The sequence below is a fragment of the Balaenoptera ricei genome, chromosome 1, assembly GCF_028023285.1.
Source record: "Balaenoptera ricei isolate mBalRic1 chromosome 1, mBalRic1.hap2, whole genome shotgun sequence".
In the NCBI taxonomy this organism is placed as follows: Eukaryota; Metazoa; Chordata; class Mammalia; order Artiodactyla; family Balaenopteridae; genus Balaenoptera; species Balaenoptera ricei.
The window spans coordinates 178,274,760-178,299,741 of record NC_082639.1 but is presented as its reverse complement, the minus strand read 5'-3'; the positions used below and the strand labels follow the sequence as shown (position 1 = coordinate 178,299,741).

At 38.0% G+C, this 24,982-nt stretch overlaps 1 protein-coding gene across 25 annotated transcripts in view; it reads right to left on the bottom strand.

Annotated features, from left to right (window-relative positions):
* Window positions 1–461: 461 nt before the first annotated feature.
* ESRRG (estrogen related receptor gamma) overlaps window positions 462–24,982 on the bottom strand; it is a 629,476-nt gene continuing 604,955 nt past the window's right edge. For all 25 annotated transcript variants that reach the window (XM_059942603.1, XM_059942497.1, XM_059942467.1 and 22 more), the window contains 2 exons: window positions 16,790–17,059; window positions 462–4,378 (listed from right to left, as the gene is read on the bottom strand). In XM_059942603.1, the coding sequence (XP_059798586.1) occupies window positions 4,134–4,378; window positions 16,790–17,059 (515 nt within the window). In that variant the 3' untranslated portion in view covers window positions 462–4,133. The remainder of the gene's footprint in view (window positions 4,379–16,789; window positions 17,060–24,982) is intronic.

Here is a 24,982-nt window from a genome sequence, read left to right as displayed (position 1 = left end):
GGACTCTGCAGCTCAGCTGGCTGCCAAGCTCAGAGCCAGCGCCTGATTTAATTGTGGATGGAGGGAAATAATAGGTATCTCTAGCAGATTTTAATAGGATCTTAAAATAGGGGGAAAGTTTTCTGTTATGACATTGACATAGAGGCGACAATTTGGAGTAATGCAGAATGATGTGGAGATGCTTTAAGATTAAAGAAGAGCTATATAAAGGCTTGTCAGAATGAATTCTAATGTGCCTGAGACACTTTGCATACTCTTAAATATGCAAAATGTCTCTTGGCACCCTAGAATTCATTCTGACAAGCCTTTATATAGCTCTTCTTTAACCTCCCACTTTATTTTTAGGGAACAGGTACTCAGATACTCTTTGAATGCAAGCAACAAAGGGCAGTGTTTACTGATTTGGTTCTTTAGTGGGGGAGGGAGCGTGAAAAAAGAAAACACCATACAAAAGAGCAATCAAAAGTGGAAGCATGTTTAATATTGCTCTACCGTCATCCTGAAAGGCATAATAATTTGAGTTACACATCTGAACTGACTGGAGTTACAGAATCATATCTCCCTTTTGCATTTAACAATATATACAATATAAAATAAATACATTTACACAAATGGACATTTGCTGGAGCACACAGTATGGTACACATCACAAAAATATACAATTGATTGCTTTACAGATGTGAAGCCCATCTACAGCTATAGACAAGGTTTTATTATTATTATTCTTTTTACTACTGGCTATAATGCAACTCCTGGATTATTATAAGCAGTTAAAATTTTTTTTGTCCTTTTACGATCTTTGCACATAAGACTGCCATAAAATGTTTTCCTAGGCAGGTAAACAGAGACGCTTAAATAATTAAAATACAATCACCAACACTCATTTTCTCTTCTATAAGAAAAATAGCAGTTTTAAATTTTTTATATCTTTTATGTTATCATTTAAATGCAAAATAGTGGAATAAATACAACAATCTGATCTGATTGAAACACAAGTGTAACTACAGGTAGTCACACAATCATATTGCTTTAAATAAGAACAAACCTAAAAGAAGCAAAATTACAATTAAAATCATACGGCTAGAACATACACCTTGATAACTTTCCAATACTTCACATTAAGTAAATGGTCTTGCTTGAAACTTGAAAAACTTACCTCAAGCGAGGTTTAAGATGAAGCATTTACCCTAAAGCCCGTGCAGTTCTTTTAGATCTAAATTTTAGTTGTGTTTCCTATTTGTGAGATACTTGTTCTCTTGCAATGCTGAGAGTCAATTACACTGAAAACTAAAAATTGTTCTTCGTTCTTTTTAATCTCTCCATCTTGTGTTTTCAGTTGGTTGGCTTTTACTCCTTAAGCCCAAGTACTTTAATGTGATACAGTGAAAACAATGTATATATTGTATATATTTTATTTATATATATAGTGTGGTTGAATAGTAGTAACTTAAACCCTGCACAAACTGTCTGGAAAATAATCTTTTTTAAACACTTACATATATAAATAATCTTAGAGAATCAGCACCTTTTTTTTTTTTTCCCAGGAGTTGTATTTTCCGTTGTTATTTTTCAAGGGATGTGCCAATTTCTGAACTCCTATCACAGCTATAAATTTCAAGTTATTGACCATCTGAATGAATTGCTAATGATGATTTATCTAGAATCACACTACAGTCACTTCTCTACTGAGAAACCACAATCTACAATTATAGTCCCATATAGCTAATGATAGATACACAGTATTCCTAGCACTAGGTTGATGAAACATCAACCCAAGGTATTTTGTTTAAAGCACACAAAGTAGCAATAGTTTTGGAAACGTGTCCGCACCAAAAAGTTTCGCAACAACACAGAGCGAGTTTATAACAACATCTGAGAGATGATTGAGTGAAAGCCATATATACAGCATTTAAAAATTAGACTTATCTATATTCTTGAAATATTCAAAGTTTTATTTCTAAGCTATACATTGGTATTCTATAATAAACCATTAGAGAAATTATTCCTTGTTTTGAAAATATCATTATGATTTTGATGTGTATCTGTTCATAATGAATACTTGTTTGGAGTTTCAATCTCTTATTTATTATTAGGAAGAACCTTATTAATGGTAAGGAATAGAATATACTACTGTAGTCTCCTGAGGAATTGTACATCCAATATTGTCTCTAAATCTACCCTGTGTCTAAAAGCACACACCACAAGAATCCAAACACCACAAGAACAAGACAACAGTCTTTGAATGCAACATAAAATTCAGAAAAGCACAGCAAACATGAAACATTGAAAAGCTGAACTACATTTCTTTTGTTTGTTAGGATTACAATTTTAATTACATCTGTGTACATAGAATAAGACTGTTCACATAATACAGGGAGCAGCTACTAACACTGGTCCATTGGTATAGCATTTGATGGAGGTTACTGTTTATTGGTTATTCAGCGATTGTAGATTTCGGGGGGTATCTAATTGATTTCTTCATTAGATTACACCTCTTAACAGTCTGGGACCTGACTGACTTTCTTGCTGTGACAATACTGGTTGAAAAGCACATAGATTGGCTTAGCTCTTGGTAAAAACTGCAGATTAATTTAGACAAATATTCCTAAATGAATCAACCCATAGAGATTAGGTTTTAAAATTTGGTCAGGCGTCTGCTGTCTTTGATGAATTTTTTTTTTTTTTTTTCAAATTCTGGCATTTGCCTTATTGCCTCTTAGGTGAATACTGGCTCACAGCTCCTTCTGAGAAAAGGTCTGTAACTCTGCAAACAGGCAGTAACTCATTCCTAACCACCGTGGCAGCTAGAAATCCTATGGCAACTGGACCTCCCAGGTAGAGAGGTGCACTCATGATCATTCTACGGATCTGTATTCCATGTGTAGTGCTTATATATGTGACTACTCAGGAGTCACTGCAGGTGTAATCTAATCCTTTGTGTCAGTGAACATTTAGGTAAACTGGAGCTCATGTTAAGAAATTGATGTTTGGGACCAGACTGGCACACAACATAAATTGCATCCGTGATAATATGCACCTTCCCTTCAACTATTGCTTGAGTAAGTTAAATTCCCATATTAATAAATGGCTGAAAAGTGGTAAAGCTGGTACAAAAAAATCTCCATTTGTAAGAAGAAATGAAACATTTTTTTAAAAATCTTCCTTCAGGATTCATTTGTCCTTCATTATTGTTCATAATTGTTCAAAGCCAGCACAAAATTGCAGTATTCTTATTTCTCTTTAGTATTGCATGAATGAATAAAGCTTAAACTATTCCCTGAAAAAGTTACATAGTCGCTAAACTAACAAATACCTGGAAGACTTGAAAAAACAATTAAGGAATCAAATGGCTGTAACTGATCTAGATGGAAAAGCAATGATAAGAAGCAGCCGATGCAACGTTGCTTAAGTCGTCTAATTAGAGGCTGCTCCCCTGGAATCTAATACTGCACTCAGTCAATTTGTGTATGTTGCACTGTACTCTTAGGTACCGCGGTTCTCTCTCTTTGATTCCTTAGTCATTGGGGATGTTATGGTTCACAAGAAGTTCACTGGTATCCATATTATGGATCTCCATCCTTTGGCAGGGCTGGCTTCCATCACTCTCCAATTAGAGACTTCTTTTAAAAGTTCAGCAGCAGAAGGAAGGAAGGAAGGAAGGAAGGAGGAAGGGAGGGAGGGAAAGAAAAAGAAAGGAAAAGCAGCAACATTTTCTTATAACCAGAGCTATTAAAATTTAAAAGAAAGGGGAAGAATGAGAAAAAGAGGGAGGAAAGTAGAAGAAGAAAGGAAGGAGGGCGGGAGGGAAGGAAGGAAGGAAGGAAGGAAGAAAGGAGAGAGTGGGGAACCAGCCATGAAGGAAGCAAGAAACGAAGGAGAGAATAGGGCGGGAGAAAAAAAAAAAAAAAGAGCAAAAGAAACGGAGAAAAGATGAGATTAAGGTAGAAAAAAACTCATCAGGAGGATACAGAGGAATCTGAAAGCTGCTTCATAGTCTTGCTGCTAAATGATCAGTGCAGTCTTACTTGATTTTTGATGTTGTTAACTAAACTCTAAGTTTTTTTTGACATCACTCTTGGGTTTATTTTTCCCTTTTTCGGCGTGCAGGATAGGATGCCTGGGGAAGCTTTTAGTCAGACCTTGGCCTCCAGCATTTCCAAAAAAAGTTTGTGCATGGGGACTTTGCCCTCCAGTTTGATGTTGTAGAAATGCTGCACGGCCTTGGTAGAGGTCTGCCTGAGGAGCGGCAGTGTCATCAGCATCTTGCCAGCCCTGCGAGGGTCCTCCATGTGCTGGCCGGCCTCGTAATCCTGCAAGGCCTCATGTAAGACATCCTGAAGCTTCTGAACGGCTTCGACATCTTCTATGTGCATGGAGTCTGTACAAGGCCAAAAAGATAAACAATATTAACAACAATAAAAAATACGTTGATTCGAGTTATGAAACTCAAATCTTATTACTGAACATCTCTACGCTGTGATTCGTTCAGAGACTCTCACATTTCCAAAATCTCCATTTTATTTTTCTAAATTTCACTGCAGTAGATAATTTACAATACCGGCTTAGAACATGGGAGTTACTACAAAAAGCCTTTATTTAAAACATGTGGGTTTCTTTCCTCCTGAGACTGAGCAAGTGAACACTTTAACAGATAACAGTCTTGGCTGTTTTATTCATTATCTCATTCGTGTATTTATTCATTCATTCAATTATAAAAGGCCATCTATTAAAAAATTATTCTATGTAACGTTGTCTAAAATTCAGACCTTGTGCTCAAAAAGCCCATATGTCCCAAAAGGGAAAAAAAAAAGTTGATAACCAAAATTTTAAGAACTCCATGTAAACACACCGAACCTAACACTATGCTCAGTTGTAGACTGTACAGAAATCACAATACATTGCTCATCTTTTTAGGATTTTTAGTGTACTCTTAACAGTTCATTAAAACATCCTGACATAGCCTGTTTCTCTGCAGACTTTAGATTAATGAATTCTGAAATACTTTTCACATTTGTGAAGGTGAACTTCTCCCTTAAGTGACTAATTTAAAAATCTAATTCAGTCAAGCAAGGAAAGGGTTAACAGGGTTGCCACAATTATTCTTGCGAGAAATGTGAGCTGTGGGGAAAAAAAATAAAAGTTACAGTTCCAGCGCTAAAACAGACACTTAATTATATACAAGTTTGAATCATTTAGCACGTTTTATTGATTCTGATGACAGTTTATCTGTTAATTACACATAACGGCGTCTTTGGGGGATTCTTCATGTTTAATAATTCTAGTTCTCTGAGAATGCAGAGCTCTGAGATATATGTACCTAGCCTAATCTTTCATATCATTCAAATATCAATATCAGATCACATGCCCAAAAAGAGAGAGGAAATGTAATTGAAAATCAAGTAGCTAAACATATGATAAAAAAAATTACGGCAAGGTACTTAAAAGATCAATGGCTATAACCAATAAAGGTTTTTAAAACTTCTTCATATTTTCTTTAGTGCTTTTTTTTTTTTTTTTACATTGTCATTTTAAAATTGTTTCATCACATCATTGGCGAATTGACCACGATTTACATGAGGTGGTTAATAACACATTTCTTTAAAAGAGTTTTGAATAGTCTGGAATATAGTTGCTTATAAGGGTTTACTGCTCAAGACTCGATTCCTGCCTGGTGGAGCCAAAAGAAGGAATTCTTCTAGGTGGGAAACGTTGACAGTGGTGTCCTGGAGTGGAACTCCAGACATTCTCCAGCATGAACCCTGGCCTTTCCAATGGGCTGTTTCTACCTAGGCTTTCCTGCAATCTGGTGCCTTTCAGCATAGCAATTCCATCCACTTCCTGTGTGTCTTCTCTTAGAAACAAGCACACGGAATTTCCAAAGTTGTCTAAGGGGGCGGTAATGAAAGTGACAAAAAAAACAGTCACGGAGGTGACAACAACATGCTCTGATATGTTTTATTTCTATGTTTGCACTGAAATACTGTCAGGGGAAAATGGTGGGCATGGACACACACTAACGGTGAGGGCTTAGATACACAGAAGATTGACCTTTGTACCTAAGGGAACCGGGATGAGGTGGCCTCACCCAACCTATCTGGGGACTAAACGTTAACACTCTAAGTGAAAACAGCGGGGAAGAAATGGATGAGGAAAAAAGGAACTGCACTCTTTACAGACACAATTAAAACGAAATAGCGGTTTTCCAAACAGATTGATTTTTTTATAAAGCAGAATAAATACACTGATTTAAAAAAGCAGAATAGGGACTTCCCTGGCTGTCCAGTGGTTAAGACTGTGCTTCCACTGCAGGAGGTACGGGTTTGATCCCTGGTCAGGGAACTAAGATCCCGCATGCCGCGCAGTGTGGGCAAAAAATTTAAAAAAAAAAAAGAAAAAGGGCTTCCTTGGCGGTGCAGTGGTTGAGAATCTGCCTGCCAATGCAGGGGACACGGGTTCGAGCCCTGGTCTGGGAAGATCCCACGTGCCGCGGAGCAACTAGGCCCGTGAGCCACAATTGCTGAGCCTGCGCGTCTGGAGCCTGTGCTCCGCAACAAGAGAGGCCGCGATGGTGAGAGGCCCGCGCACCGCGATGAAGAGTGGCCCCCGCTCGCCGCAACTGGAGAAAGCCCTCGCACAGAAACGAAGACCCAACACAGCCAAAAATAAATAAATAAATAATTTAAAAAAAAAAAAGATAAAAAGAAAAAAAATTTTAAAAAGCAGAATAAATATAATAAATATACCATTTCTTAAGCACCTGTTTTGGGTGAGGCCTGTGATAAGCACTTTATGAACATTGCCTCATTCATCTCCCAACAGCCCTGCAAGGCAGGCGGCTGCTAGTGAGTGTCAGGGTAGGCTTACACTCTGGTGTCTTTAAATCAAAGTGTGCTGCCAGAATTTATAACACCGGACATGGCATTTCCTTTTTTTTTTAAAGAGCTGAAATCGTCCTCTTAAGCTCATCTCATTCAACTTTGCGTCTTCAGCAAGAATCTTCTCTACAACATTTCTAATAAAGACATTGCCAGTTACATGGAGAGCATTCTACTTAACAAGGGACAGAACTAATTGTTAGAAGTGTCTTCTTCATATTTTCCCAAATCTGCCTCTAACTTCCATCCTTTGGTCCTGGTTCTAACTACTGAAACAACACAGGATAAATTTCCTTCTTCAACATGGCAGATCTTTAAATGCTTGAAGTACGGTCACCTCAGCCCCGACTCCCAAGTCTTGCCTTCCCCACTGCTCTTGCCTGGCGGGAGATATATTATAGGATGTCACAGGAAATGAGGCGAGAACAAATAGCCGAGAGATATGCTCACAAACAGCAATTAAGACTTCAAACTATTCTTTAAAGGCAGTGATTTAGCTTGAGAGATTTAAAAATGATTTAATCAAATTACTATGATAATTTAACTTCCCATTTACAGAAAAGATTCTAACTCATTTTAGCTTTACCCATTCTCGGAGCTGCTAATACTTTAAATGCAAACTCACTAAATCTGAACTATTTAATTAGACCATGATTCAGCTGGCAGACTGCTGAAGAAAATATTAATCTCCATTAAGGATCCTAGTTCAAGTTCTGGCTCTGTGGCTTTAATCTCTGTTTTGTTCTTTGGGCTAAATTTATACATTTATGCAAAGCTCAATAGAACCGGCATTACTTTATATAATTATTTAACTCTAGTTGTTGGTACTGGGTTTTGGGTTTTTTTTAACTTTATGTTTTAAAGGAAATTTTCCCAGTATTTGTGCTAATGGGAACCAGCTAAACTTAATAATGGAAATCACAGGTTTATAAACTAACCAGACAGTGCAAAGCTGAACATTAAAAACACCGAGTGAGTTGTTAAAAAAAACAACAACTAGGATTTCTGGGTCCAAGCCCAGACCTATTAAATCAGAAAATTGGAGCTGGATGCAGGACATCAGTATTTTTTAAAATCTGGGTGATCCTATGGCCAAGCCAGGGTTGAGAATCACTAAACTAGACAATAAGACAAACAAATGCTATTCTAAAATGATCAAGATTCCAAAAGAGTACCAAAGTTCCAATGATATGTATAGTGTCACCCATATATTAAGTTTCAACATCTAATAATAAAATAGAACCCTTTTGTTAAATTCCAATATTTTCCTCCATGAAGTACGACCCTAAAGGGACATGTCTAGCTCAGATCATTTACTCTGGGAAGACAGCTAAATATCCCTACACCAATAGCTGCAAAATTCAGTGAGACTTAGAGCCATTGCAAAAGAAGATTTTGTTTTTACTTCTTACCTGGAATAAGGCACTGCCCTTCTCTATGGTAAAATTATCCATTACTGTGGCATTAAGTAAAGCTACTCCAGAATGCCCACGCTCTGTTTAGGAACTGTCTTCAGGACTTGTAGCTCGTTCTTGGCACTATTTTCTCAATGATGCCAAATCTTATTTTGAGGACGGAATTGAATATTAGACATAAATAAAGCATATTCAGAGTCAAATCTGGTACATATTATAAACCAACACTCAGAGTAACCTTTTCTGTGGAACACAGATGTTGATTTTCTTTAGTGTTAGTAAGCTGCCTACATGAAGAGGGGCAGTAACGATACAGCCGACGTGACTCTAGTCACCAAAGGAATGAAATACAATATGAAGAAAAAGACAGAGAAGTGAGCAAAAGTCTATTTTCTAAAAGATAATTTGTGTCTCCACATTTTTATATACAATTATAAGGAGTCTAAAAAAGTGATCTTCTCAGTTACAATCAGCTGAGATACCGAAGAACCCTGGTTGACTGCCATGGCACAATGGCTCTTGATTAACATAGATAATCAAACTTAAAGTTTTCAGAAAGATGCCAATCATAAAGTTTTGATTAAAAATCAGTAAACTGTATTCCAGGAAGATGGCAGTGGTGGCAGCAAAAACTTTTAATCTCTCCAAATCTGCACATAAAAGAACAGAGCAACTAGATGGCAAATTAAAAATCCATAGAAAACACTTACCAAAAAACTAAGTAACAAGATACCCCCAAAAGACACACACATACACACACACACACACACACACACACACACACACACACAATCAGGATTATAGTGTGTGTGTCTGCGTTCTTAGCTCTGTTCCACTGAAGGGGTTCAGGAAGGATGGCCAACCCAGGAATGCAGTAATCGGTACCAGTAGCACCCAAGTTGTAATCAGATTCCAGGCCCCAATCAGGAAATATTTAGGATGAATATGAACACCTTGTCAGAATAAATAGGAAGGAGAGTATCTACAACTACTACATCATTCAAAAAGATTCCAGACGCTGAGCTGAAGAGGTTCCCGCTGACCCAAATGGGACAATTTAAACTTTAAAAAGAATTACAATTACAATTGATTGAAATCCATTGATTATGTTTAAATACATGCCTTTATAATGACATTAAAAAAAGATAGGGTGCCGATTCCTTATCTTGAAAACTGGTGAATAAACAGAAATAATCAAGCATTCATCCCACATTTCCCATTCAGTCTGTATCACTGGTAACTAAATAAGAGAGAAGAGAAAGCATCTCTGGGTATAAGTATCCCAACTACTGAATGAAAAAAGAAAGGTTAAAATTACAAATCATCACGGATTTAAGGAATGAGCACCAATGGCTGCTAACATCACAAAAAGCGAGACAACCAGACATTATATGTCTCCCAAAGAACAGCACCCCACCTGTAGGTCTAGAAACTGAATCTGATTCAGCCCTTTGGATCCAGTTGCTGCTTTGCACAAGACGCAAAGGGCAGAGAAACATGATGAGTTGCCCCTAGAGGATATAACCTGCAAAGTCCAGACTCTGGGGAACTGTGCAGGGCAAATGACCTGGCTTTTGCAATAGATAAACTATAAGAACACAAAAACTTAAAGAGGAACTTTTAGGTTAAAGGAGGCTTTAAAAATCCATAAGGAGAAAACAATGTTTTTTAAAGGGCAAGATTAAACTATTGTGTCTGGGGATACACATTTAGTAACAAAACCATTATAAAACATACGGAAGTGATGACTGTAAAAGTCAGGACATGATAGGGGTTACTTTTGTGAGAAGGGAAGGGAGAGCGACTGGGACAGATGCAAAGTTATATTTCTTGACCTTGCTTATATATTCATTGTGGTAGGCAGCAAAACGGTCCCAAAGATATCTGGATAGTCCAACCCTGCAACCTAAATGTTACCTTGTATGGCAAAACGGACTTTGCAGCTGTGATTTAGGATCTTGATATGGGAACAGTATCCTAGATTATCCAGGTGGGCCTTCAGTGAAATCACTCCTTATAAGAGGGAGGAAAAGGAAGAAGAAGGCAGCGTCGCCAATGAAGCAAAATGGTACAGGGCTGGCTCTGAAGAGGCAGGAAGGTGCGATGAGCCAAGGAATGCAAGGAACACCACAGTAGAAGCTGGAAAAGGCCAGGTATCAGATTCTCCCCTAGAGCCTCCAGAGGGAGAGTGGCCCTGTCCACACCTTCTCATGAACCTGGTGAAACTGATCATGGACCACTGACCTCCTGAACTGTAGGAGAATAAATAAGCGTGGTTTAGAGCCACCAAGAGGTGGTGATTTGTTAGAGGAACTAATACACTTATTAAGTCACACATTTCTTTTTGTATGTGTGTGTGTTTTACATTAAAATGGTGAGAGAGCTAGAGAGAGAGGTAGTGAGAAACTTGATGAAAAGGTCCCTTCTAGAAAGTAGTGAGTTGAGCAGAATTCCTATCAAGACTACAGAAACACTTGTCAGAAACACCAAGGAAGCTGTTCATATATCAAGTAGAGTGTTGGCTCATAAAACCTTTTAGGTCTTTTCTAACCCAGAGAAGTTATAATTCTAATATTGGAAATAGACATAATAATTCTGATTTTGTGCCTAACCATGGTGAGAAGAACAGGACTTCTGATTTTACAGCTTTCCATTGAGACACACATTTTTTTTTTGGAGGCCTGTTTTCCTCATTTCTTGCTCTGGCTATCAAGTCTGCTTTCTCTTACATTTACATCAATCACACAAGTCACTCTCCTACTGTATTTATATAAAATGTTGAATCACAGAAAACCCTTGTGGCCCATAGTTTCTTTCCTCCAGGCTTCCCTCTCGAATCCCAAATTATTGTTGTTTGTTCTGTTTACCTCACATAATTTCCCTGCTAGGTCTTTTCTATTACGCTGCAAGTACTCAAGGCCTTCCCTCTCCCTCCAGTATCTTACACTTTTCTAGAACTTTCTAACTCCTGTTACTAGAAGTGATAAAGACAATGACACCCAAGAAGTGAATCTTGATACCACCTTGGGTGGTAAATATTTCAACCTTTCACAACATCCTAAATGCTCTGTACCATGCCAATGACCTTTTATAACAGATTGCTCATTATCTTAAGACCTATACATGAAAATGGTGCTATATTATGCCAACTCCTAGAAGTAAAGCAACTATAGAGGATTTTATGTGCTTATAATGCAGGATGGAAGCACAGAGACACTTGTAGCAAATATTTCCCATGTTACATAAAGGCATAGTGATCATTGAGCCTGCTAAGAAACGTTCAGGAACCAGCCTTATTTTCTACATAAAATTTTGAAATATCACAGTGTGCATGAAATGTAAGGGCTGCATTAAATTAAAAAACAATCTACTTCCCAGACATATTATCTAAAATAAAATTAAAATAATTCAAGCAGTGATGACTGATATGGGCATAAACCAAAGAGAAGCAGACTAGGAGATGGAAAGGCATAATTCTGACTTCTTATTTATCTTATAGAATAAGATACTGGTTTGGGTAAAAGTTAAGAATAAATTTCTACCTGCCACAAAGGACCTATCCATATTCATTTCTTACAAAATGCTATAAGCTGGTAAACATTTTGTTTTCGATTCTTTTTGTCACTTTCCTGAGTGGTTTTATACCACTATAGCTCCACGAAGACAGCAAGATAAAGGAACTGGGGACAAAATTCTAAACTAAACTTAAAATACTAATTTAGGGTGGCAGATGTGAAATTGCACTGGCTAGCATCTTATTCATTGACCCTTTTAAAGACATGGTATACACGTATTTGTGAAATAGAAATATTAATAGCTTATTAATAGCAAGGGACTGAGGGTCCAACCCTCTGTCTCAAAGCAGCCACACATCTTTATCAGCTCACTTCCATTACCTGTAAAATGATACTGGATATGTCTACCCAAACAGGCATCTGTGGAAATCAAAAGAGATTCCCCAGCAGAGGCTAAAAACTAAAACAGAAATGTCTACAGAAAGATTCTAAAACAGGATAATCTCTTGACCAATAGCTAAAACTATCTCCTGAGTACCAAATCAGCAAACTCAGTCAAAATTTCAGTAAAATTGTTTGAGGGCCCAGTAGATACTAAAGAACTGAAGAGGTGTTTTTACTTTTATACTAGTTGTTTAGATCCGTGAAGATGTTAATATTTCTATATTACCAATTTAGCACAAACACACACACCACACACAAAATATATGACCAAGCCACACGCAAAATATAAGTCCAAACTCACCACCCTCTCTTAAAAGTAACTGAGATTAAAATTTTAGGCCAGTTAGGAGATGTTAGATGTTATTGAATTCATCTGCCTCATTTTACAGAGAAGAAAACAGTTACGTGGATAAATGATGCATTCTCAACGGAGGTGAAATTTGGAATTGGAGAGTAGAAAAAACCCTCTCTTTTTAGGTAAAATTCACACATATGCAGTACATAAACAGATGCAGTGTATATCTGTGATATTAATACTTCATTGGGGACCTATTAGGAAAAACATATCGAAAAAGCCTACCCTAAGAGGAGAGAGAATGAAATAAGATTGAGAACCACTAGTCCAAACTTGTATGAGGGTCCAAATACGCTGATTAAATACGGCCCCCATTCCACTCCCCGACAGAAATCATAGACTTTTTAATCCCTTGAAATTACACCACATTCTGCACATATACCATTTGTCCTTGAGAACAAAATACTGTCATGAGATGAGAATAATTACTGATGATTTAAAATTGATGACCAAAATATTATTTGCAGCTTTATATCAATAGATGCTATTCCTCCAGAGGTACTATGCAGAAGTAAAAAGAAAACTCAACTTAAATATGTAGATTCTATTTATTCTCACATGGGCTGGGCTCACAGGGCTCTAGGTTGGGGGTGGGTCTGGGGTGACAACAGTCGGGTTGTGAGGGGCAGCTATGGGGTTGAAGGTCTTGTGACTTAAGCCAAAGAGAATGATCGGACTAAAAGCGATTCTTAATCTTAAACTGCTTTTAATCTTCCACTATGTAAAGGTGAGTATATTACCTTGGGGCCAGTAATAATAGTTTCAAACAAATTTTAGACATAAGAATCAATAGAACCAATTGAGAGAACAGAATCACGAGCTATAATCGTACCCAAAATGCTGGCAGTAATATTTCACTATATTTTCCCATAAAGACATAAAATTAATTCTAGAATCAGAGAATTCCCCAAATGGAAAGAATTCTAGAGATTAGTCTAAACCTCTTGGTGTACGTGTGGGAAAGCCGGGGCCTTACGATGACAATGTTAAAATTGTGACCTAGATTGTCCTCTTTAAATTCAGTCCCACAGAGATGTATCGGGGATGCAGTATTTCTCAAAAGGCTGTTGGCGCTCCAAAATAGAGAGTATGTAGTTTAAATGAGTCAGGTAGTTTCTTACCTGCAAAAATCAGTGGAACAATTATTTAGGGTTTTCGAAGATCTGAATGTGATAATTACAGTATTAGCTCATGATATATTGGTTTTTTTGGCTATGTACCTGAAGATAGGGAATACACTTCCAATGGCTTTCTGGTGTTATAAATATTCCTGAATTCATATGTGACAGAAACATAGCTACAAAAAATATGACAGCCATTATCGGGAAGCCAATTCCCTGTTTCCCAAGCATAAGCACAACATTTATAATTATTGAATAAAGACAGATGTTTAAAATAAGCTGAAATTTAGATTAATGAGACAATGGTTGTTTACACCTACAGCCATACGGGGAACGCTGATAATAATTCACAAAAAGCAATTTGAGACACGAAAGATATAAAACACACTGGCTTCATTTTAAAAATAATTAACCAAGTAAATGTTGTACGTTAGAATCACTATATGATTTCCAAATAAAAATTCTTCCCAAACCATCACTGCAAAATCTTTCATCTAATTATGAGAGGTACTTATATAAATCACACTAGTTTTTTTTTTTCTCCGCCAAAAGTCTCTTATGTTAATCTAAAATTTCTAAATACTAAAAGAAAATCTACAAGCTTTTTGCATGTTTACGAAAAGCATTAAAATATTTTCATACTGTTGTGCTTGAGCAGCTTAAGAAACACAGGTTCCCGGCAAGATTGAATCTGCAACTTTACTGCTGTCCTCCAAGTAACGGTAAAAAAATGGAATAAAATAGCATCATATTGACAGTCTCAAACAAAATGCCTTTCTGAGTGGTTTATCCCAAGGTAAAATGGTGGGGCTTGCAGGTTGGGTGGATGAGAGAAAGGCCATATTTATACAGCACAGGAGAGGTGGCACAATTTAGACATTAAAATAGTCCCTATAGGACTTAGTCATTACTCCTTTATTATGGACTCTGATTCAATTAATTTTCCTTGGTATTGAGACGCTGAAAAAATGTTAGAATTACTCACAGGAGAATTTTGTAAGGTGGAGAAATTTTTAAGAAAAAAAAAATGCTACAGAATACTATGCTAGAAAAAAGAGAGGGTTTGTTTGACTATTTCTGGCTGTTAATACAAGAAAAATAAACTGGCTAGTTCTTTAAACTTTTTAATCACCAGTCATTGCTTGAAAGTAGGTCACCTCCTCCGCCTCACAGCAGAGAATGTGGAATACAAATATCTATATAGCAAAACATTAATGATTATACTTCTAAACAGCAGCAACAGAAATGCTGCTACTAAGTAATACAGGTAAACTAAATAATAATCCATAGCCATAAAGTATACATCTAACATCCAAAAGTATAGAATTTTAACAATTTTGATGATAAAGTTTTAGCATTGCTCAGCATTCAGGATTAGTTAATAATTCACAAAAAGCAATTTAAGTCACGAAAGATATAAAACACACTGGCTTCATTTTAAAAATGATTAACCAAGTAAATGTTTTACATGAGAATCACTATATGATTTCCAAATAAAAATTCTTCCCAAACCATCACTGCAAAATCTTTCATCTAATTACGAGAGGTGCTCTAATGGGAAGACCATGCAAGCTAATAAATTCTCAGAAAATTTCTATCCCATCTCCCACTTTGGTTTTCCAGAGAGCAGGGCACGGGGTTCCTCAGGGTTTGTGACAATGATGCCATTTGTCATACAGAATCATATTTTACAGTTTCGCAGGGGAGTAAGCGAGAAGTGAATGGTGTTATAAGGAAGAGGGGTACCTTCGCCATTAAAAGTGTGAAATGCTAAATGCCATTATGAAGACAAATAGGAAAGTACAACTTCATTGTTGAAAACAATTCCCCTCCTATCAGTCCAAGGATTCATGCATCAATATTGTAGATGAACTGTTAATTACAAAATCAATTAAAAATTATTTCTAAAAACAGTCACGCGTCCCTGGCTCTCATGGGGGCAATTTGGGCAGAAGGTCTCATCTCACTAGGACCACGCCAAATCACAAAGTCGTCATCCACAAGTAAGCAAAAGCAATCTGGTTTTTCATTTTTCAGCGCGGCTGAGCCCAGTCTGAGATTGATCGTCACATATGGCCCCAGAAAACAAACTGTCAATACCTTGAATGCTGCAGAATTTGAACAAATAGCCGTCCGCCCATTCAAGCCACTCATTGCATCCCATTTAACAGATTTTATTGACAGTTTCCTTCTTGTAATTAAAGGGAAAACTACTGGCCGGCAACCAAGATAAAGTTCAAAGATAGGGTCAAAACAAAAGCAGATGGAGGGGCACGGTGTGAGTGTCAATGGTACCTAGCATCAGAGCGTGTTATTGACATGCAGGTATCTAAAGATCAGCACGTCATTAAGGAGGGATCTATCCTGGACTTTATGCAAACGCTAAGAGAGACTTAAGACCACAATCAAGCATCAGGAGAGGCACAAAGGGGAAAACAACAAAGCACCAACGATTTTTACTTATCAGAGGTTGCTCCCTATTTTAGTACATTTCAGTTCTCATGTAAAGACCATTTATTCTCATAATTCTTAACCCTTACTGCATAGGTGATACCCTTGAGGGAAATACTCCTTCAGCAGAACTTGACTTTTAGAGAATTCCAGAATGGAAGAAAACAGAGTATTCTCTGATAACCAAAGTGAAAAGCAACACTACATATATTATTCCAATTACAAAATTTGCATTTTGGGGGGGCGGGGGAATGATTTGTATTTGTAACTCACACTTATTTCCACTTGTGCAAACAAGACAAAGGAGCTAATTTGGTCCTGAGTGTCCATTTACACCACTTGCACATGAGTTTTTGCCTTGCCATGGTTCATGTTAGTAAGTGAATTAGGTGGTAGAAGTGTAACAGCTTTTAATAAACAAATAAAATAAAAATAATTCCCTTTAAGTTGATATTTCTTTTCTTCTAACTTTTCACTAGAAAGCTACAATGACTATAATTTTGCTGACTCAAACTTTACAACTGGGTCTAGCAAATCCCTGAAGAAGAAGTTAAGGGAAGGGGTAAAACTGACATTAGAAACTATAACAACGGGCCATTGTCAATATGCCAACCTGAATTAGCAAGAGCGATTGCTTTGAGGGTGACAAATTCTTCTTTCTCAAGCTTCATGCTCTTGTATTTCTTTACCAGCTGCAGGATAGCATTATTTAGGTCAAGAAGGCCTGCTAATTTGGACTGGTCTTCATCCATTATATAATCGTCTGCATAGACAAGTTCATCCTCAAAGGAAAGAGATCGGTACACGACACCAAGGATCAAAATTTCCATCCAAGCGCTCTGCAGAAGGCTCATCTGGTCCGCCAGGGACAGCGTGGAGAAGCCTGCAAGGGAAGATGGGCAGATCGAGTTACTTTGAAGCCATCATTTCATAATACAACGTTAGTTTCATATGGTAGTCGTCTTCTGCATCAGTGCTCAAAATTATGCTGAGCTTTGATTAGCCGCTCTTAAAGTTTCCCCTGATCATTTTGCCAATGGCAAAGTAAAAGTCACAAACCAGCTTCAACTTGTTGGCATTTTCTCAAGGTTTTATAGACACAGCTGAGAGGAATATAATAGAAAAGAAGTTTTGTTTCTTTCACTTGAGAAGAAAATACTGTGTAATCTTGAAATACACTTGATTTCTAGCGGAAGTCTTCACGACTGTCTTACAGGAAGTCAAACTTTCAACTACCTCATCTCTAAAAACTACTATTGATAAACACCATGAAAGTAAAAAACCAAAAGCCTCAAATAAAGGAAAACAAACAATATAGGCCACACAGTAGAGTGCAATTTGGAACCATTTCTCTGTAATAGTCACAAGCACAGTGAGTATTGAGGATGCTTACACCCAAAAGAGCCTTCTTAACTGGATATTTTGCCCCCCTGATATTTAGCATGAATTCCTGTTTTAAATGGTGATTATTGGTATAAAAGAGGGTAGAATATTTTGCAGCCTGGCCTCCTCACCAAATAGAGAAGCCACAATTCATTCTTGATATTAAGATCCAGTTATTAAGAAAAGTTAAATATGGAGGCAACGAGGTGTGATGGACAGGATATGAGCAGAGCCCTTGAATACTGGCTCCACTGAGCTACTGGCTGCTTCACCTTGAGCAAGACAATTTCCTTGTACCTTAATTTTTGTTTTGGGGAAATATAAAATAAAACCCAGCAAAACACTAATATATAATATGCATTCCATAAGTGTAGCTATATGATATATTATTTTTATCTGAAATACCTGGATGACTGTTTCAATCCTTTACAAAAATCTGGTCTGCATTTATGCATAGATGTCTAAAGTCCCTTCTGAACTCGAGAAAACACAAGAAAAAAAAAAAAATTAAAAAGAAAACGTGGTTCAAGAGGGAAGGATGAAGTAGTACAATTAAACTTACCTAAGACTAAAGATATATATTTAAATTTTAGAGGAATTAGACCCAGACTCTAAAAGGAAGTCTTAGTGGAGAAACCCGATGATCAACCACATACTTCTTCCTAAAAAAAGAAATGTTTCTTAAAACTTCACTTTCATTTCCAAGGTTATGCTCAGGAATTCCAAGGGTGACCAACCATCTCTATGGTTTTTGAGGACAATGGTACCATGATTTAAGGTCCTGCTACCAATAATTCTACAGAAGGAAGGAAACATTAATATTGCAACTTGTGATATTAGCAACTACAGCATGATAAAGAAAATGAAATGATTTCCTGGCCCGCTGGAGAAAACTAGTGGTTTGCCATTTGGCACCATTAACTACAAGTGTTTAATAAAATCATCAAGAGGGATTAGTCAAGCTTTTCTTAAGGGGTCTTAGGGCCCATGTAAAAAGCATTTCTTTCATTTTTTTATCAAGCCGCTTACACATTATTTAACTGATCTTCTTTTAGACTGGCTATGTCTTTTTTTCCCTTTTTTTCCATTCTTTTTTTTTTTTGTCATTGCAATGTGAGGTTACATTAATAAATATCCTCTTGGCATTAGAGATGTAACAACTTTTAACAGGGATTCAAAAGAGAAAAATAATGAGCTAATCTGAGTAGGTGTGGTTCCATTTGCTCTTGAGGTTGTTTTACAACAAACAAACCAAAAAACAAACAAACAATATTGCTCTTTTTTTCTATTCCCCCATCACAAGAAAAAGATGTCATGCAAATTCAAATATCTAAGCTCAGAAAAGGGACGAAGTAGGAATTTCTTTTGTAAATGAAGCAGACGAAAACATAATCATCTAGAAAGTTCTGAGCAGAAAGGGACGGGTATTTTCCATTTGCCTTCGTTTCCTTGTTCCTTTTCACGCTCCCAAGCAGCAGTTTTTCTGCAGCAGCAGATGGACGGAGCGCGTAGCCTGCAGCACCTTCCTGTGACAGCCCTATTCTCCCTCCCAGACGCTGCTGTTAGTAAATAGATTTACACATTCTCCAATCTCCACACATCTTTCTGCCGAATAATTAAAAGCAGGATGATTAGTTTATTGAGTGGAAGGAGGAACTTTTTTATTGAGGTCCATCCACGATTTTATCAGGGCCAGCACTTTTACGGTTGTCAGGAGGATGCAGGCATCCAATTTTTCTTATCTGCCTGATTAATACAAACGCTGTTTCAGGACGCATTAATTAACAGATACAAATCTACGTTCTCATGGAAGGATCAATACGGAGAAGAAAAGAGGCATCAATGTGAATTTAGTGCTGATGATGGAGAAGGCACACTATCGACATTTACGTGCACGGAAACTTTAAAGTTGCGCGGGGGCCCCTTTGTCCCTGTGATTTACAAATGAACAATTTTTCAGCCATAACAATGTTTCACACATTTCTTGGGGGTTTAATTAAGCAAAAAACAATAACATTTCATTTTTTTAGGTTGATCCTGCAATTTGATTCTTCTAGGTGGATGGCTCTGTGTGTGAGAGTGTAAACCAAACTTTTCCTTTCAATTCTTAATGAAATAAAAGGAAGGAAAAGGGTAAAGAAAAGGTTCTCCTTTTTTGGGGGGCAGGTTGGTGAGCACATAAAGATGGATATAGCACAAAAGGTCTGTTGGATTGCCTCAAGTCTATTTCAAGCTGATTAGAGGAGGTATAATTTTTGCAAAACCATAGGGAAAAGAAGACAACCCATGCTTTACACAATATAAAAACGTCTGGACTTTTTTTTTTTATCTCTTCTTGGTCTAGAAATAGCTGAATCCCAACAGTTTAACCCTTTCCTCCCAAACCTCTGCAATCTAGAAACTGTCACAAAGAGCTGTCCAGCCCAAATGCCTGGATAACAGCCTTGTTAAACAGCCTTGTTATGATCTAGCTGTGTTCACCTGAGCACTAAGGAGGCTGAATACATAATCGAGATGATATTTTAATTCCTCAAAAATTTTCTCCCTGGCCTTGAGGAGTGCTAGTTCTATTTTACATTCATAAAGACACGTGGATAAAATGATAATTTTATCAGTAGTCCTGAGCAAAGTATAACAACCTAAATGACCAAGATCTAGATGAAAATGCATATTTTAATAAACTGAGTCTAAGGAATTTTCTAAAAACACTATGGCTCCATTGGCACACACATGCTTGCATCCAAATGATAATTACTTGTTTGTGCTTTTACTGGGCATTTAGTGGTGTTTTATAGCTCTCGGGCTACAAGTTCGAGGTCCTCAGCATCTATAACCTTTAGCTATCTTTGGAGAGAAACCTCCTTCCGAAGTGAAATAAAACATGCTTTGCAGTGGTGTCATTGGAACTTCATGTTTTGTACATCCCAGGATCTTAATCTTTGGTGTGTGACAGGTTATAGTTTTAAATGTTCAGCCATATTACAGCTTTTTAAAATACACTGGTATCATGGCACCTTTTTTTCTTCCCCAGCTCCAGCCCATTCCATGCATTTCACTGACAACCCTGATCTCTCTTCATCTCCAGCCTAGGATCAGTGCCCTTTAATGTATCTCAGGCATTCTGCGGGCAGAATGACTCGCTACCTTAACCCACAGTTAAGTAGCGTGTTTATCTGCAGTACAGTGGGCTCCAAATAAACCAGATGACATTTGGGAATAACATCATTTGGAAGGATTGGAAAGCTTCTCAAGAGGCAGGTACCCCTGAAGTAATAGGCTGGAAGAAACCATGTTTTGTGCCAACCCTCTTTCCTTCTTCTACTGGAAACTTCGGAGGTTGACAGTGGTGCTATGGTACTTGTCAAGTGCTTTTATTTATTTATTTTTTCTTAGCCCGGCCAACTGATGCACTTTGCAGTCAACTTACAAAAAAGGCTAAGCATTTGAAAGTGTGAAGGGCAAAAAATATCTGACGGCTAGTCTTCAAAAATACACTTTCATTTCAGAAAGCATGAATGTTTATTTCCTGAACAGAGTGTTGACAGAAATAGGCTGCCGTGGAGGCATTTGGGTTTAACCCCTGCTAGGCATTTTCTTCTCAGCTGCTTCCTTGAAACAGAACAAGGCTTTTAAATCTTCAGGGTGTCTGTTAATATCACTTAATCATGGCATTGATTTGCCCGCCCACAGTTTTTTGAACGGTAGTGTCTCTGTTCCACCAAAAGTGGACACTTTTCAGCAAATAGCATAGCATGCTAAAATTATAATTCTGTCGTAATGACTCACTGAGATCACAAACGAAGTTCACTGAGAGAAGCTGACTGAGCAACATGGCGTCAGCTAGATTCTTCTTCTCCCGAATAAATAAACCTAGCGTGGACAGGAGCTAGGGGAGAAAAGAATGACAACAGCACGAGAATTTGGTCTTAGTTATCAATAAATGCACAGATGCAGAAGCCTTGTTAGTGATAAACTTACTCTCTCTTTTTAAGTCAGCTGTTCTTCTCAAATAGGAGCAGACATATCATTTGTTCTATGATTCACAAAAAAAAACACACAGCGCTGGGGCTTGTAAAATATATATAAATTAAGACCTTTTTTCTCTTTTTTTCATAGAGATGGACTTCATGGATTGGAACTCAGTAGAGGCTAGAGGCAAGCAGCTACAGACGGTCCAGTGCCAAAGTGAAAGCTGGAATATCCACTTGGATCTACCGGCAGCATTTTATTTAAACATTTTCTTTATAAAAGATGATAATAATTATCTCTATTATATTATCTCTTTATTATATTAGTACCTAAGCATTAGATACAATACATACAATGCTACCCTTTTGAACCTTTATCCTGTTAGCCTGACCCAGATATCAATAATTGAGATTCAATAACAATTGGTTCGGGTGAAATATAAGAATAACTGACAAAAATGGGATCACTCCTTTCATCCCAATTTGATCATTTGTTTTAACATTTGTGGATTCCATAAGATAGCTGTTTCTTTAATTCTGTTTTCATACTCCAAGTAGGGTTCACAGAGATTTTATGGAGCCATTATTTTGAAATAGTGGCTTCACGGGACAAATGTGAAAATCTGAAAGACAGAACTCAGATTCAAAAATTACTCTATATCTATTTGGGAGAACTGACCACCATCTATACAGTTTAGTAGAAGATCTGGATAGTTGCGATAAACTAAAGAAGGAGAGAATAGAATTGGACAGGTAGTATCCCCCAGTCCAGGGCACAATTATCACTATTCACCGAGCTTACAGGTTCGACTGGCCACTGACCACTCATGCTGATTATGCGAACAGCCAACTAAGTTTGCAATTAGCCCACTCCTGGGCACCGAAATTGAAAACACGCCCCCATACCCCCATGGCACTGGTGAAATGCTTTAACAATTGTCTCTTACTTCCCAGTCCAGCTTGCTAGAAAAATTAAAAGTGTAACAGCAGCTAAGGAAAAATATTCCCAGGTGGCAGCATAGGAAAGCCTCAAAATGATGATAGGAATTTTTTGTTGGTTTGTTTGTTTTTGTGAGTGGGCAGTTTTAAACAATTGTCAAGCTTCTTTGAAAAAAGGACCAGATAGAGGGCAGAAGAACGCAAAATAAGAACACAGAGAACATCTACAGGGAGGGTACAGCTTCTCTTTGCAAGTCCCACTTACCTACCCCCTCTGAATGCCTACAGAGGAGTAAATAATTCCCTTAGTCTTTCCCAAACTCCTTCTGACCTGGCCTCAACTTTACTTCTCTCCTTTCATCTAAACCAAGAAGAAAGACAAATTGTTGGGGAGCATGGAGGCGAGGATGGAGAAGCTGCTTTCAAGGAGGGACATCTAATAGCTTTCTTTTCCTACAAGGTTTTTTTTTACTAGTTGAAAACAAGAAAGTTCTGCCTGGAAAGCTCTCCTTTTTGATGTGACTTAAATTTGTTTGGCCATGAAGAAAAAAGGAAGGCAGCGCCATATGATATAGGACTCTTAAAAAAAAAATCTTATAAAAGGGTATTGTCAGTTTCACTTTGGGATTAGATGGATACAGAGGAGGGAAAAGCATCATTTTGAAGCTACATTTCTGATTTGGAAGAAAAAGAAACTGTGCTTGAATCTGCCTTGCTTTCCCCAGTGGGACTCATCAAGAAATATCATCATCGTGTGTTACAGAGCATGGACCAGTTGTCCAAGGAAAATCAGTCCAGCCTGGGCACCAGATGTGCAGGCACCATCCTCTTCAGGAAATTCCCAAGGAGTTTTTATCAAATTTGGTCTAATTCTTGATGTAAAAGTCAAACCTCCAAAATAAACACAAATCGACTCTGTCTTGAACTTTGGGGATCTGTAAGGCTGACAGACATTTCCACAGACTTTTGAAGAGCATGTAGGAGACTTATAATGTCAAATACCCAAAAGCTAAGGGTTTACTGCTGTGGAGTGATAGATGAGGGAAGAGGCTGGTGTGGGGAGCAGTGACCTTGAGGTCGGGGGATCTGGGTTATGGTTCTACCCTCGCTACAACCAACGGTGTTAACCTGGTCCCCGCTGTAAGCTGACTTGTGGCCCTCCAAAAGCTATTGGAATCCTAACTCCCAGGACTGTGAATGTGACCTTATTTGGAAACAGGGTCTTTCTAGATGATCAAGTTAAGATGAGGTCATTAGGGTGCGTCCTAATCTAATCTGACTGTAACTTCACAAAAAGGGTGAAATTTAGACTCAGAGACAGACACAAACAGAGGGAAAACAATGTGAAGATACACAGGATGAACGCCATCTACAAGCCAAGGGATGCTGGAGGCTACCCGAAGCTAGAAGAAAGGGATGGAACACATCCTTCCTCATGGCGCTCAGAAGGAACCGACCCTCCAGACACCTTGATCTCAGACTTCCAGCCTCCAGAACTGGAAGACAACTGTGAGACAGTTGTTTCTCCCATCCAGTTTGTGGTACTTTGTTATAGCAGCCCCAGCAAACAAATACAGACCCACAGCTGACTCTTCATCTGTCAAATGTGAAATGTGGACCAAACATCTCTGAAGGATCTTCCAGCTCCAATGCTGTCTGACTCAGAATAACAAACTGAGAGCTACTTACATGAAGCATGAAGCACAAGGCCGTGTGGGTATCGGTGAGCACTTCCCACAAACATCACTGGATTGGGAATAAGTCAACCTGGCATGGGGTGCCACCTCTGCTACCAACTAATCATGTGACTCAACTTCTCCAATTCCTGCTTTCTCATCTGTAAAATGGGAAGGTGGCAAAAATCTTCCCAAAGTTTGGGTCTAGCCCTACGTTATTTAGGTTTCCAATGGTTCCACTGTAACCATTGATATTTAGTGCCTCTGTGATAAGTAAAGCACCGTGCTCAGAACCATGAGATGGTACAATGCCTGCCCTCTATAACTTTACAGTTTAGTAAAAGTAGATCAGAGCACAATGAGGAGAAGTAGGTAGGCGCCATAAAGAATGATCAAGGTGAATGTAAATGCAGAGGAGGAAAGATGGGTGTTTGGTTGGACACATCCTCCCAAACGTACCCAATACTTTCTCTCCTTTTCTTCCTCCGTGGTTTTGATTTGGGCCTCCATCTTCTCTTTTGGGATACAGGGACACCAAAATCCTTATGTCTGGTGTTTCCTTTTTCCATCCTACCTGTGGCTACTCAAGCATTCTTTCAAATATGAAATCTAATTATGCTATTCGCTGATCAAAACACTTTATTGGCTTCCACATCTCCTGAAGGACAAAACTGAAACTCTCTGGCACAATATGAAATGTCTTTCACTATGTGGCCCTTCTCTCCCTTTCCTGCCATACTTCCTGAAAAATCCTCCCCTGGGAAGTCCTCCGTAGATGGCTTAACACCTTGAAAATTGAGCCCATTTTCCCAACCCCAATGACAAACCCCACAGCTTCAC